We start from the raw sequence: 15,876 nt of genomic DNA on the forward strand, positions 1-15,876 counted from the left end.
TGTTTTTTAATTAGTGAATAAAAAAAAAAAAAATTAAAACATGAAAAATAATGTACCGCATCAGCCACAATGACAGTTGCACAGTTTTCATCACATCTTTACGTCATGAACGTGCTTTGTTTCGAAAACCTTTCAAGTACATTCACTTGAAACGTCCACGTTACTTTAACTTGATGTGTGAAAAATCACATATGCAATTTACCAGTAGCTTACAATTTCTATTAACCATAAAATGTCATGCATGACAACAAAACGCTAACACATTAAAAAAAAACAAAAAAAAAAAAGTTAAAAACCGGCACGTCATGCACCTAAATGAAAAAAAAAAACAAAAAAAAACAAAAACGGTGTCCCTTTACACCATTAAGCCAGCAGGGGTCACCAAATCGAAGTAAAGCTTCCGTAAACGGGTGACACGTTCTATTTAATTACTCTTCTAATTAGCAGTCTGGTCGTGTGCGCAGGCGCAGCAGTCATTTGTTTACATAGAAGAGTAAACTTAAGAAAAACTCACAGCGGCTGTTCTGTGAAATATGTCGTCTTTAACTTAATTTGGCGTTATTACATTTGATTGAGTAATCATTCAAATATTTGTACTATAAATTTCGTTTTGTTAATACTAGTTATCAGTTTGATTGAAGACAAACCAGCGCTTCAATCTTGAGGCGCTCTGCAGCTCCTGTAGTCAGAAAAGATGTCAGCGCCACCTGGTGGTGATGTGAAACATGACAGAAAGGCGGGTTATGAGTTCAAATCCAGACTCCAGCCTTTCTTTGTGCCGTTAGTTGTCAAACATATATCATAGGCATACTTGCATATGAATATGAAAATGGATTTGGTGTCAATATTGACCAATGACCATGGGATTATGGTCACAAAAGTGCTCCTAATGAATTTTTTTATTTTTATTTTTTAAATGTCAAGACCCGAATTGTGGCTTGTACGTTGTTTCACCACCTGGCGGAAGTGGGGAAATTCCCAGGAAAACTCAACATCTATGCCATAAATAGCGCTGCTTGATAAGCGTTTTTTTTTTTTTTGAGTCAATAAAGACATGGAACTTGCACTTGTCCTCCTGTTTGTCACAACTGGTGAGTTTTCAAAAGATTTTGAATACTGACTGTGAAAAGTATGACTAAGTCCCACCTGTGTCTTGTCTCAAGTGTCGGGCTGCGGAGTTTCCAGCTTCCCGCCCGACACCAGCCAACGTGTGGTCAACGGCGCCGAAGCCCGACCGTACAGCTGGCCGTGGCAGGTGTCCCTGGAGTCATTCTACCCGACATGCGGAGGGACCCTCATTGCCCCAAATTGGGTTTTGACCGCCGCACACTGCATCACGTAAGCTGCCTTTTTAGATGTCAAGCACACAGTACAGTGGATAGAAAAAGTCTACACACCCTTGTTTCAATGACAGGTTTATGTTGTTGTGATGCAAATAAAAATGAGACCTTCATGAATTACAGAAATTACAGAAAAAAAAAATATTTTAACGGTAAATAAAATAAATAAATAAATAAATAGATGAATAAATAAAAAAGTCAAGAATAATAGTTTGTTCAACTATTGTTCAAGTCAACGAAATAATGCTTGCAATATTTCAACTGGTTAACATAAAAAATAAAATAAAAAAAAGATAATCACTAATTCTTTCAGAAGATGGAGCAATGTATCTATTTAAAAAAAAAAACTTCTATATTTACTCACCGATCACGCATTTCGCTTAAAATGCCGAACATCGTCCGATCCCAAACCAGTCAATCAGATCGGGGTCAAGTGTAATTTCAACGCTCTTGTTTATATTACATATGACAACTTGAAATTTTGGTACAGATTTTAGCAAACATCTTCAAAGTTGATGTGCTTGGTTTGCTTTTGCCGGCCACATTAAATGAAGTGGCGGGAGAGATCGACACCTGTGTTTTAAGTTTTTATTTTTCTCCCATTGACATTGAATGACATTTACTTTATATATATATATATATATATGTATAATATATATATATATATATATATATATATATATATATATATATATATATATATATATATATATATATATATATATATATATATATATATATATATAGATATATATATAAATATATATATATATATATATATTCTTTGTTCTGGCTGTTCCAGGTTCCACACATACAGAGTGGTTGTGGCTGAGCACGATATGAGCTTAGACGAGGGACCCGAACAGTCCATTCGGGTGCAGAAAATAATCATCCATCCCAAATGGAATGACAATTGTGTGTCCTGCGGGTAAGCTTGTCATGCCCACACAAGACAGCACATGCATAGACACGTTTTCAAATTTAAAAAGTATCTTTACTGTATTTGTATTGTTTCATAGGAACGACATTGCCTTACTTAAACTGGAGCAGAGCGCTGTGCTCAATGAGAACGTTCAACTGGCGTGCCTACCCAAACACGGAGAAACCCTCGCCCACAACCAGCCCTGCTACGTCACAGGCTGGGGCCGCCTCTACTGTGAGCTTGCAATTTGTACACACACTAAAATTCTGCTTCCAATTTGTTATTTTGTTTTTGTTTTTTTTTGTTCTAAAGCCGGTGGGCCCCGAGCTGCTAAACTACAGCAGGCACTCCTACCCGTAGTGGGCCACAACATTTGCAGTCAAAGCGATTGGTGGGGCAGTTCAGCAAAAACAACAATGGTGTGTGCAGGAGGAGAGAGCAAGTCTGCTTGCCATGTAAGTTTTAGTGGGGTCGTCATTAATTAAAAATAGAAGGCAGTATTCTGATAGCTGCTCATTCTGCGGCCATGTTCCAGGGCGACTCTGGGGGCCCCCTGAACTGTAAAGGCAGAGACGGCAGATGGTACGTCCAAGGAGTGACTAGCTTTGTGGACGGACGAGGCTGTAACACCCCTCGCAGACCCACCGTCTTTACCCGTGTGGCCTCCTTCATCCCTTGGATCATGCAGGTAACAACACTAAATAGATTGAAGAAAAAATAAATAAATCACCATTGATCTGTAACTGTAGCTTGACACCTCCTTTTTTATGTCTTTGCAGATGATGGCCCAAAACTGAATGTTTCTGGCTTGATAAAACCAATTTTAGTGCATCATTGTTTGTCTTTTATATTTTATTGATAACATGCCGGACACAACAATAGGTACGCCACCATGTTCAGCTATCAAGGAGCTATAAAGAGCCCTCACAACCTTGCCCACATTGGGGTGCTGACACAAAAGACCAGACCTGAGGTGTGTGCAAAAAGTTTTCGCTAGTTTAGACCCTTAATAACAGTATAATTTAGCAGACGGTGCATCGTCACGGCAACAGCCTGCAACAAAATACAAACCTTGAAATAACTTTTCAACTTAAAGCAGAATTTGAAGGCAATGGGATGAATTCTCTAGGACAAGTTCATTAACATATGTCCTCTACAAAAGGCCAAAAATCCACAATCAAACAAAATGGTGGACTTCCTGCTAGGTTTAGCATGTGACTCCAGACTCTTTCGTACATTGTGGGCTGTTACATATGCCTCCCAATTTTTTTTGTATCTAGTTTAAACGTATAACCAGGAATACTTTGTTCAGAAGGAATTATTAAACAATGTGATGATGCCTGTCAAAGAGTATGTTGAAAACTATTTTTTTTTTTACTCCCGTAAATGCACAAAAGTTGGCCAAAATTGGACATTCAAATACACATAGTTGCTACCAAAGATTTGTTCTTATGTCTGAGGGTGATACATGTGCCTCCCAATTTTTGTAGCCCTAGGTTAAACCAGCAAAGGGTTCCTTTAAACCTCTACTGGGGGTGCTATTGACCCATTTCTTTTGTTGTCGTGTACGAAAACTCTCGAAATCTCGAATTTGTTTTTGCCAGACTTGAAGAAAAATCCCAACAGAAACAATCGTGACCTCGCAACGGTTGCTGTCACACCCTAATAATGATAATAATTCTAAACTAATTCTCAGAGTGTCAGAGACAAATAATTATAACTGGTCAATTAAAAGTGAGCACGAATCATTAGTTGTATGTATGTCAACAATCTGGAAAATATTTAAATCATTCAATAATGTTTAATTTTGGAAAAACTTTACACTTGCAAGATAATGGAAAAGCAACATAACTTGTCTGTACTGAAGATCCTAACTGCGTGTTTGTTAATGGCATACCATTAAACACGTCTTAACAGTCGTCCATGTATTAAGCTCGATAAGAGCAACAAACGATCAGTCGCAAATCAGAACATAACAGAAAGGCAGAATTCGATGGATGCAGTGTTCAGTCTTATGTTACCTCTCGAGGTGCAAACATACTGCAAGCCAACGGCGACTTTTGGTTATCACCGTTCTGATGGCGTCCAGGTGAAGAAGTCAATGCCCTGCAACTCCTCGGGCAGGTACTGCTGCTCCACTGGAGCGCTGAAGGCCGGATTGTACTTGTAGTCCTTGGCGCAGCCCAGCTGCTTCATGAGGCGGGTGGGTGCGTTGCGCAGGTGCAGCGGAACGGGTGGCAGGGGGCCTTTGTGGTTCCTCAGACAGGCCTTCACGTTCTTGTACGCCATGTACACGTCCACCGATTTGGCCGCCCGGGAAAGATAGATCACGCACTGGGCCAAGATCACCTGTCGAGTAGGAGAGAATGATGAAGAGCACAATTGTACAGGTGCATCTCTGTAAATTAGAATATGGTAGAAAAGATTTCAGCAGTCTGGTTCAAACAGAGAAATTCACATCAGGTTAATTCCTACGAAATGGTGTCAGCAATTAAAAATTGTAATCGTAATTATTAGCATGACTTCAATGGGGGACTCACGATTAATCACTAAATTTATCGGTTCTAAATGTACAATAAAATGTACAATAATTCAAAAGTGAGGAAAAAACAGAAATATGGCTGCATCTTTTAGTCATTTTATAATAATTCATAATAATTGAATTAAAATGAAGATGTACTTTACTGTAAAAAACAAGTGTGATATTAATTTGTGTTGAGGTAATTTTTCTGCCACTAGATGGCATAATTGCATTTGTAAGACATTGGTGACAGCTCAGTGTATTTTTCTTTTCATATTAACTCATTTGCTCCCAAAAACGTATAAATACATTCTAGTTAAATGCTTTAAGTGTCTCAAAGACGCATTTATACGTTTTTTTTGTTTTGTTTTTTTAATGCTAGAGCATACAGAAGGATCTGATGCAGCCTCTCAACTGCAAAGAACAGTTGAAGAAATTGTAGTTATTACACAAACGGCCAGCAGGTGGCAGCAGAGCAAAGGAGATCAACCAGGGCCATGTTGAAAAAAAGCTCAATTACTCACAGTTCTAAATAATTAATGATATAACTTAGCTATATTCTAAAGCTAATTGCTGCAAAACGGAAACAGATAGAAATATACTTTTTTGTTCCGATGAAAGAAGAGACTAATCTTTCATTTAGTAAGTTGGATTATTATTTATTTTTTTTTAAATCGCAATAGAACACAATATTCTGTGGGCCTTTGCAAAATCAGTCGAAATCCAGTAAAACAGCCGGGAACAAAGGGGATTGCTTCTGTGAAAATGACTGGGAGTGAATGAGTTAAGAGCTATCTAATTTTTAAAATGATTTATACATATTAAACTTGTGAAATTCTGCACATTTTTAACATTGTAAAATACAGCTTGACCCCAATATCCACAAATACATGCAATATTATTACATTTATTACCGCTAAATGTTGACTTCCCAAGCAAGGGGTGGTCATAAATCGCCCATTTAAAAAATGAGTGGCGTTAAAGGGACTATAAATTAACTGAAAATTAACACACTAATTTTGACATGCCTACTTTCTGTTCTTTTTCAAAATGGCAACCTTTGCAGTTTGAAAATGGCATTCTACAACACTGTGATGTGGATTTGAATTTGATGAATTGTCCAGGCCACTAACATACCTCACATTCAGGCATGCCGATGAAGTGGCAGGCCTGGAAAGCGGACACGGCCTGAGGAAGAGCGAAGGGATCTGCCATACCTGACAGTGACAAGACAACCAGATGAGGAGGCAGGAAAAACAAAACAAAAAAGTAATTCAATTGAAAGTGAAAAACCTCCCATACCCACGTCCTCGCTGGCAAAGCGGACCAGCCTGCGAGCCACATAGAGCGGATCCTCGCCGCCTTCCAGCATGCGGCCCAGCCAGTAGAGGGCGGCGTTCTCGTGGGAGCCTCTCATGGACTTGTGCAATGCCGAGATGCAGTTGAAATGCTCTTCGCCTTGGAGTCATACAAACATTAAGTTACATCATCAACATTATTTGCTGTCAAGAGTTTGACTGGGTTTTCCCCGACATCAAACGCATCAAATTTGCTTTGTACACTTGGAACTACTAGCGGGGAACTTTCTTCCCATTGCTTCTCCAAAGTTGGAAGCCTAGACTCGTTTCAAGTGTCTTAGGAAAGATGATGAATTAACAAAGAACATATATCTTGAGGGCAGTTGACTACTTGTTAGCACGTCTGCTGAAGTTCTGGATTTGAATCTTGGCATTGTAAAGTGTGGATGTTCTCCCTGTGCTTGCAAATTTTCCACAGGTGTGAAGGCGAGGCTGAATACTGACTTACAAACTGTACAACATATATTGCGTGTTCGAGTTTGTTCAACAAACTTACAGCTGACACAATGACACCCGGTGATGAACAAGCGCAGGGCGCTGTTTTAATCGGAGCCATTGGTTAAGCAGGCAGAGTGCTTTTCATCACCCCATAAAATTGGGACCAGTAAATCTCCCTGTTTCGGGACAGCTGAATGTTATGCAAGCGGACAACTGGGGAGGCCAGAGAGAGGAGTAGTGAGAGGGCGTTCGCAACGGATGGTCATGACAGGAGGCGGGGGGAAGTTCAAAGGGGACGCATTAAAATTGACTTGATTTGACCACAACAAGCTTTTCCGCCCACGACTTGGGAGGTATTTTTAAGCGATGGCCAGTCGCCACCAACAGACTAAGGTAAGAAAAGCTGCAGGGTTAGCACAGAAGAGCATACGCTAACGTCATCGTAATTCATTTATGATGAGCAGCAAAAGTCTTTTTTAAATACTTGATTGTAGACAACAGAATTTAATGCTGGGAGAAATAAATCAATAATTTACATACTTAATTCTAAATTTAGAAGGCGAACAGTACAGCACATTAGTTAATGATAAGTAATTATTTAACAAAGGGGTGGAAGATGAAACTCAAACTATATAAATCCCACTAAGCAGTTAAGTAGTGCACCTCATTTTGCCATAATTGCTTCACCAATTAATTCCACACTAGACATTGGCCAATTTCCAGTTTGACAGTTTACTAGAGGTGTGCAAAATTTCCGATTCTTAGATTATTCACGATTCGGCCGTGGAACAATCGAGAACGATTCACAAACGTCCAAATTCCGATTATATAAATATGCCAAGGGAAGCGAAACGAGCGAAAAGTACGCGGAACTGAAACGCAGTAGCGCGCGCGGTCTTCGGGACGCTTTTTGGGACGGACCGAGAGTACACATCCACAACTCACGCCTCGAGATTCAAAACAACAACAAGCATGGCTGAGCTGACCAACCCACCTCTTCGTGAGATCAGACCTGCTCCGAAAGGCAAACAACTTCAGGCGGAAGTATCAGCTAGCTGGCTCCAGTGCGTCGGTTAGCGTTCTACAGGGCGCCGCGCAGTGATACGAACGAACGAACAGAAAAGTAGTGGCTGGCGGTAATGGCGTCTGACTTTATTCAGAAAAGAGTATTGTGGTGGAAATGTATCACGCTTTTGAAAACAAATAGTTTTTAGAAGAAAAACGCTTTATTTCCGAGACCCCAGCCAGCTTGCTGGACTATTTTCTTTTTTATTTTCTTCTCGTCCAACGTCGAACCAGAACGCGTGTCACCGAACGCTGTCAGAAAGAAGTCAGTGCTGATCGCACACACGGGAGGTGAGGATCAAATTGAGATTCATGTTAAAAAAGCCGAACGATCCCATTAATGTTTACACGTTCATGTTTACACAAGTTAAAAAGCAGAAAAGCACTTGAGGGTTTTTTTTTTTTTGTACCTCTGAGAAACTTTAATGTTTACATGTTCATCTTTACACAACTTAAAAAGCAGGAAAGCACTTTTTTTTTTTTTTGGCATTTGTATTGAAGTAGTAGTTCACATTGTCTTTCATTTATACCTCAATGCACTTTTGAGTGGATAAAAATAATATATTTTTGCTCAATGCTATGTTTTATTCTGTTGAAGACTGAATATACTTAAAAGCTGTTGTTACAGAATGAGGACTTGAGTATTTTATTTACTGTTTTGAACTGTTAACTTGATACTGAAATAGTAGTTTATGTAGGCCTGAGGACTTTTGTACTATTTTTGTAACTAATGTACGAAACATTAAAAGCACAAAAATACATTGTTTTTTTTCTGCTGCCTGGGGGGGAAATCAATAATCGTTTTATAATCGAATCGTAGCCTCTGAATCGTAATCGCAATCGAATCGTGAGGTGCCCCAAGATTCCCACCTCTACAGTTTACAGCTGTTTTATAAATTCAAGATATCAATAATTGATACTATACTGGCTGGCACCGGTAAGGAGATCATCTGTTTTGTTTTTGTTTTGTTTTTTGTTGTTGTTGTTTTTTTAAGGGACTTCTAATGAGGGAACAATATTATTGGCTGATTTTTTTTTTTTGCACTGTTGATTAATGTGCATTGTCCAAACAAACAAACAAATATATATATATATATATATATATATATATATATATATATATATATATATATATATATATATATATATATATATATATATATATTAGGGATGTGAATTGCCTAGTACCTGACGATTCGATTCGTATCACGATTCACAGGTCACAATTCGATTCGATACCGATTAATCCCGATACGAATTTCTAAGTCGATTGTTGCGATTTTTTTTCATTCAAATTTAGAAAATACTAATCAGTAAGCTTGTAGAGTGTAAGATTTATATGAAAATGTATTATTTATTTATCTGAAATTTCAGTCTTATAGAGGTTGTAATCTGTTTCATGTTTGAACAGCATTAAAATAAAATATTAAGGCTTAATGTTCCGTTCATATAACATTCTTCCATGCTCAAGGTGTGAATCCTAACCCGAAGTCAGACGTTTTGTTGAATATTTTTTTAGTTTAGTTTAAAAATCACACACACACAAAAAAAAAAAAAAAAGGCAATGATGATAAGACGTTGAATCGGTAAGACTACCGAATGAACAATTCTGAGCTCTAAAAAAAAAAAAAAAAAAAAAAAAAAAAAAAAATAAAATAAATTATTGAATCGATTCGAGAATTGCGCGATGTAGTATCGCGATATATCGCCGAATCGATTTTTTTAACACCCCTAATATATATATATATATATATATATATATATATATATATATATATATATATATATATATATATATATATATATATATATATATATATATATATATATATTTATATGGTGCCAGCAGGACAACATGAGTAGCCCAATGGTCTGTTCTAAAAATAGTTCACCAGTGGGGTGACACTGCAACTTACGAAGAAGAATTAAAACAAAAGAAGAATGTTAACATTTATTTTAACTTAGCATGGTACATGTTTCTTATGTAATAAATATTCTGTTTTTTTGTGTGTTTTTTTTAATATAATACATTGCGTTCAATGGAAAAAAAATTTTTTTTATTTACCCAAATATATCAAAAAAGGTCATTTTAGAGCTGTAATTTTAATATCATGATACCGTGATATTTTTGCTCACCGTTATGATCCCGTCAGAATCTAATAATAGCTCATACTTATTTCACACAATTGATAAAATTCTTATGAATTAATCATGCCCTATCATAGTAATAAAAAAATAAAATAAAAAAACCATTGAAAAGTCAAATTTGAAGTAGTTAATTCAAGCTCAATTTCAAGTGGAACCACATGCTATAAATATTAACGCGTTTGCTAAATTGGGCCTACACTGCTATGCTGCAACACGAGTTGTTTGTGTTGGAACAATTTTCTTTGGACGAGCAGCTTACCGGCTTTGTCGTAGAGAATATGAGACCTCTGGAGACCCTCCTTGATGTGTTCTTCCTTCACAAGAATTTCCTGGGTGCAACCGTCTGGTCCCGTCAGTCCGGACTGGGTCAAGCTGACCTGCGCCTGAACGGCCAGCTGCAGACTGTTGAGCCCTGTCCGAGCGTCGCCGTCACACAGGTAGGCGATTGTGTCCAGAGCCTTTTGTTCAATGTAAACTCTCGGCCTGAGAACAAATCAATACATCACTTTCAACAAACAATAACAAAAGATGGTCACGATTGTAGTCATGATTACAATAGTGCTGTTACTATTGAATATTTTTAGTAATCGACTCATCTATCGATTATTCGGATTCATTTGAATTTTGCATTAAAATGTGTTACAAAAGCATTTGTACCCCGATTGCTGTTTATTTGACCAGTGATTGGTATTTATTTTGTACTTTTGTACTATTTATTTTGTATCATATTCATATAGTGATTAGAAAAAAAGTGGCTGGATGTTGTACTATGTTACTGGTTTGGTCATTGTTTTCCAAAGTAAAAACAGATGTTTCCAAATGTCTTATTTTTGATTAAATACAGAAGATAATCAGTCTTTTTTCATCAAGGACTACAGAAATCTGATATGCTAAAATCATGCTTTAAATTATATGCTTTAAATTAAAAATTGGCTCCAAACAATTACTCGTTTATTAAAATAGTTGTCAATTAATTTGATAACCGATTAATCGATTAATTTTGACAGCTCTTAACCTGAGAGTTCCCTGCCAAAATACACCGAGCAATTTGGACCTCTGATGTCTGAACCAAATATTCTTTATCCTCCTTTCTTAAAAAAAAAAAAAAAAAAAGTACCACAGTTTATAGCATCTCAAAAGACACTGTGCCTCACTGTTGCCATTCCATACGTATGAATGAGAAAAGTGAATTTAAATTTAAAAAGTGTGACGAAGATAAAGCACTATAAACTATGGTAAAGGTGCACAACATTTTCTATTTTTTTTTTATAGAATTGCATTCTTCATTTGTTGGACTTTTTCGCAAAAGCGCAAATGCGAATCGATTCAATTGTCATTCGCTGACGTTAACACGAATGGCGAGCAGAGATTTTGGGTGTGAGCACTAGCAATCACTGTGTGGTTTTATGAAGTGCAGTACTGAAGAGTGCTATTTAGAGTATTAAAAATGCGTCACAAAAATTTTGGGTGGTCCTGGAATGACATTTCAATTCATTTCAATGAGTAAAAAGTAAGATGACAGAACAAGATAAACTCATAAATCAGGCACTGCTGTAGCGACAGTATATTATTCCGACAACCGATCCGGTAGCCATTTTGGGAAAGCTTCTGTAGGGGACTGAGGCTTGGCTCCATGCCCGAGACCACCTCAGCCTGGTGCAAGTCCAACCTTTTAATGTGGACATGTGTGATTTGTGATTTTCTGCGTTCTTTCCGCGCCTGGCAAACAATACGGTCAACAAATCTGCCTGACGTGCAGCATCGCATTCCGTGCGGAGCCAGTAGCCATCAAAGGCCTCGGCGGGCTACAACTTGCGCGCAAATCTGATCTGTCAACACATCATACGGGACCAGAGCCGAGTGGATTGCGCTGGCTCCTGCTGCTCTCCTCCCATAACTGATCTAACCGGGCCCGCTGAGCCAGCAACAGACGACCAGAGCGCTCGGGGGAAAAAGAATTTTGATTTGCGGCGCGTTGTACATTCAGGAACGGCGCACTCACTCGTTTCCGTCCACTTGCTCGTCTGAGCGTTTCGTACTCCCTTGATCCCGGTCCAGCACGGTGATCCCGAGCGCCGCCACTGCCCGGTCCAGAATCGAGCCCATCGCCTCCACCGAGAGCTTCTCGAGGACGAGGACTCTGCAGCGGCTCAGCAAGGCGGCGTTCACCTGGAAGGACGGATTCTCGGTGGTGGCACCGATCAGCGTGACTGTTCCGCACTCGACGTGAGGAAGGAACGTGTCCTGAGATACAGAAGAAGAGCAACATGGGACAGAAATCTGTGAGGATGTAACAGTGACCATCCTGAGGTGACATCTTTCTCCCAGTAAGTGTGGAGTGGTTCATTTCAAATCATTAATAAAAGCATAAGATCAATGCTGCAATCAGTGCTGCTCAGTGGTTGTAAAAGAGTTATTTCCTTAATTCATTTACATGCAGGTCTACACAAAAAAAATGTGAACTTTTAAAAAAAAAAATTGAACTTTTTTTAATATTGGTGCTTTATTATTATTTACTTTGAGTGTATTTTACATATGCAAAGTGCAATATAGAACACAGAAAACTAAAATTAATCAGAAAAACTGTAAAAAAAAAAAAAAAAATCACTTTGCTCATAATTCACTCCGAACCGCTTATTCTCACTTGGGTAGAAGTCCCAATATTTTGCACAAACTGACAATAAAATAAATAAAATTTTAAATGAAAACTCAATTTATTATTGCCCCATGTTTTATAAGTCCGGGCCCCATTTACCATTTATGCTTCACCATCTTAGTTTAGTTTAGTTTATTCATTTTTTCCTTTCGGACACATTACAGCTCACATCGATCACATCTTACACACACACACACATCTCATCTGAGTAAAGATAAAAGACTGCTGCATATTTCCCAGCGCAGTTTTTTTTTTTTTTTTTTTTAAATAAAATGATTTTCTAAACAAAAGTCTCACACTGGACATGTATTAAATCAAAAACAATACACAGTTGTTTTGTATAAAATGGTCTTCGTTAACATGCCTTGTGTGGCATTTGGAGCAGTTATATAATATAGGTCAGGCTATTCGTATCAACATACTTCCTTTTATAGAAAGACCATATATAAATAAAAATACAAAATATATACTTTTTTAATTGTTTTTGTTTTACTCCTGCGACAACTCATCATCTCACGACGGTCCAAACCCTCCGAACAAGGCAACATTTGGTGAATTTGGCTTCACCATATGAAGAGGTGGCATCGAAAGATAAAAAAGCAACATTACTTTGAACACTTTGCCGCTGTTAGCCAGTTATCCTAGTGGTAACTTTTCTGACACCTCCTTTCTAAAACCCAAAAAGTCTGACATATCGCCCTTCTATCACTGTACTCATGCTTTTAAAAAAAAAAAATAATAATAATATATATATATCAAGCAAGGTTTTGCCCTTAAAAATATACATAAAACACTAGGCAGGCACCAATCTCTACCAGTATCGGACCGTTAGAGCCTCATTTTCAGGTACTTGTTGAGACTGTTGATAGCTGCCACCGATACCAACAGCAAAAAAAAACAAAAAAACAAAAAAATCTCACATGGAGTGAGTCCTTTTTGGCAGTAATTGGTACACTATTGCGGCCTTTTAATGAATGGGAGAATCATCTACATCAGAAAAAAAAAAAGGTCTTTGATGTTCAATACCACATTTTTTAGACTATCGCGATATTGGCACTTGCAATATGCATATTGCAAAGGCATGCAATAAGTTTTATATGGAATTTTATGCTTTTTATATGAATTTGACAGTCAGATGCTAACTAAAACGTGCATCGCCATCCAATAGTTGAAAATTATCAAGACATAATTACAATTAATTAACTAAGATTACATTAAGGTTGCTTATTTTGTGGCATGAAAAATGTTTTTCTTTCATTAGATAATAAAAATGTAATTTCTTTAGATACATGTTAAATATCGCAATAATATCGATATCGCTATGTTCAGCAAGTATATTGCATATCGCATGTTTTTCCAATATCGTGCAGCCCTAAGTAGGAGTACTAAACTCTTGAGTAGTCACAGATAATAATACCACCCGTGCTTTTTTTTATACATAAAATTTCCCAAAACAATGACACATAATGTTAAAGACCTACATATCCCAATATTGAATTTGTCCTTAAAATTCAATGAAATTAATGGTAATTCTCCATTCGTCTAATTTCTAGAACTCAGTACTTACCCATCACTAGTCTTTGGTCACATCTTTTTGTCATTGTATACTATTAAATGAAATTTTATAACGCAAAAGTTCTAGATGTATTAGTACTCAGAATCAAGAAGCCTATGAGTAGCACCAGTCTGAAAAAAATGTGGTACCGAACATCCCTAGAAAATACTGTACAAATTGTAGAGTCTCTGTCTTAAATCAGTGCCTTTAAGAGGCGGGGCCAGGTTTACTTGCAAGCGTCTGGGCGCGAGCTGTGGCTCCTGCGCATTCCTGGCACCGATACATACAGTAGCCCACCTGTTGGGATTTGTTGAAGCGGTGGATTTCGTCGATGAACAGGATGGTCCGTCGGTTGCACAGCCGCAGTTCGTTCTGTGCCTGCTTGATGACCTCCCGTACCTCGGCAGTGGACGCGCTGGTGGCGGAGAGCGGCACAAAACGAGCCGTGCCTTTCTTCTTGTTGGTGCTGGCGATGATGCGAGCCAGAGTGGTCTAAACAGGGGGTATGCAATGTTAAAGACATTGATAAATTGCAAGCAAATCTCTTAAGAATATGAGCATTTCATTTTTTTTTTATCCGTGTAGGCTGTCTAGTAACATTCAGAGCCTGTACTTTTTTATTTTTATTTTTTTTTAACTTCACTCAGTTGAATCATTACTTCTACTAGTACCAGAGTCTTCTTCACATGACATATCTGTACTTTTATTTAAGTACAGACTTTGAGTCCTTTTGCCCCCTGATATGCATGATTCCTAATTGTGAAACGTCACCACAGCACCTTGCCACATCCTGGTGGTCCCCAGAGGATGAGAGAGGGTATTTCCTGGCAGTCCAACAGGGACCGCAGGAGGGTTTGTTCTCCGACAACTTTACTCTGTCCAAAGTACTCATCCATCGTGTTCGGCCTCAGCGTCTCCGCCAGGGGTTTGTTTGAAGTTATCAGTGCCCGCAGACTCGAAGTAGGTGTTGCGTTCAGTGTCTGTTCGTCATTCCTCATTTGCGTTCCTGAATATTTGGGTTCATCTTGGACTTCGGCCGGAAAGCTACGCTTGACTCCCTTGTTGACCGCGCCGCCACCAGCTTGTTTGTTGGCAAATAACGAGTTCGTCTCATTTTGATGTGAACTTTTCCCCTTCTTACTGTGGAACATGGAAAATACTCCAGAGGGCGCCGTGTGGTGGTCTCCAGCCGGAGGCTTTGGCACTGCTTCGGAACAAAACTTTTTCATTGGTGGTCCACTGTCAGCGTCCCTCTTCAAAAGGCAAACGTCGAGGTGACCATTAATAGCGTCGGAGGTGAAGTCTTGAGAACAAACGGGACACTGCACCGAATCCGATGTGGCGCCTGACATGTAGCTCGCCATCTTGCTTCCCACAAAAACTTTGGCCCTGTGTCACGTGACCAAAACATTGTTTAAAAATGAAAATTACTTACAAAAATATTTTAAAAACGAAACAACAACCACTGTCATATTCTGTGCCTTATTTTAATGTCATAACATTAACTAATATGACATTAAAATAACTTCTGTCGCGTCTGTTGTATCCTCGTGTTGAGGACACACTTCCTGTGTAACGTTCAGGGGTAATCGGACATTACAGTGTCAAGTAGCAGCCGCGACCGCTTTGAAAACATACTACACATTTTTATCAACCTTACGATGAATAAGGTATGTGCTATCATAGTCTTCTTCCCCAACTTAGAAAAGGTGAAAATGATGCGCTCCTTCTGGGAGATGAAGTTGAAACGAGAGGTACACATGCAATCCATACATACATTCTATGTTTGAAAAATAACATCACGATGAATTCAACTTCATGAGTACCAGCAGAGGCTGCTAAAAAGCTAAACAACACTGTACTGTACTGTGCT

The 15,876-nt window shown here is 38.3% G+C and overlaps 2 protein-coding genes across 2 annotated transcripts; one reads left to right on the top strand and one right to left on the bottom strand.

Moving 5' to 3' along the window:
- The first annotated feature begins 988 nt into the window (after positions 1 to 988).
- On the top strand, positions 989 to 2,983 carry LOC144007862 (proproteinase E-like). The gene is made up of 6 exons (XM_077507811.1): positions 989 to 1,091; positions 1,164 to 1,338; positions 2,143 to 2,268; positions 2,360 to 2,496; positions 2,575 to 2,717; positions 2,798 to 2,983. Exons 1-6 carry the CDS (start codon positions 1,055 to 1,057, stop codon positions 2,981 to 2,983), a joined length of 804 nt encoding a protein of 267 aa, XP_077363937.1. The 5' UTR covers positions 989 to 1,054.
- A 1,060-nt stretch (positions 2,984 to 4,043) lies between these two features.
- Positions 4,044 to 15,599, bottom strand: wrnip1 (WRN helicase interacting protein 1). Its single transcript, XM_077519720.1, has 7 exons — positions 14,783 to 15,599; positions 14,301 to 14,495; positions 11,795 to 12,036; positions 10,052 to 10,275; positions 6,086 to 6,241; positions 5,921 to 6,000; positions 4,044 to 4,611 (listed from the first exon to the last, which is right to left on the bottom strand). Exons 1-7 carry the CDS (start codon positions 15,365 to 15,367, stop codon positions 4,330 to 4,332), a joined length of 1,764 nt encoding a protein of 587 aa, XP_077375846.1. The 5' UTR covers positions 15,368 to 15,599; the 3' UTR covers positions 4,044 to 4,329.
- Positions 15,600 to 15,876: the final 277 nt, after the last annotated feature.

Source organism: Festucalex cinctus, chromosome 1 (genome assembly GCF_051991245.1).
Source record: "Festucalex cinctus isolate MCC-2025b chromosome 1, RoL_Fcin_1.0, whole genome shotgun sequence".
In the NCBI taxonomy this organism is placed as follows: domain Eukaryota; kingdom Metazoa; phylum Chordata; class Actinopteri; order Syngnathiformes; family Syngnathidae; genus Festucalex; species Festucalex cinctus.

Excerpts from the sequence above, each read along its gene's own strand:
- LOC144007862 (XM_077507811.1), top strand. The coding sequence starts at position 1,055 with ATGGAACTTGCACTTGTCCTCCTGTTTGTCACAACTG. Across the intron at positions 1,092-1,163 it reads CCTCCTGTTTGTCACAACTG|TGTCGGGCTGCGGAGTTTCC; the intron begins GTGAGTTTTCAA and ends TCTTGTCTCAAG. Across the intron at positions 2,718-2,797 it reads AGAGCAAGTCTGCTTGCCAT|GGCGACTCTGGGGGCCCCCT; the intron begins GTAAGTTTTAGT and ends GCCATGTTCCAG.
- wrnip1 (XM_077519720.1), bottom strand. The coding sequence starts at position 15,367 with ATGGCGAGCTACATGTCAGGCGCCACATCGGATTCGGTGCAGTGTCCC. Across the intron at positions 12,037-14,300 it reads GCTTCAACAAATCCCAACAG|GACACGTTCCTTCCTCACGT; the intron begins GTGGGCTACTGT and ends TCTGTATCTCAG. Across the intron at positions 4,612-5,920 it reads TCGGCATGCCTGAATGTGAG|GTGATCTTGGCCCAGTGCGT; the intron begins GTATGTTAGTGG and ends CCTACTCGACAG.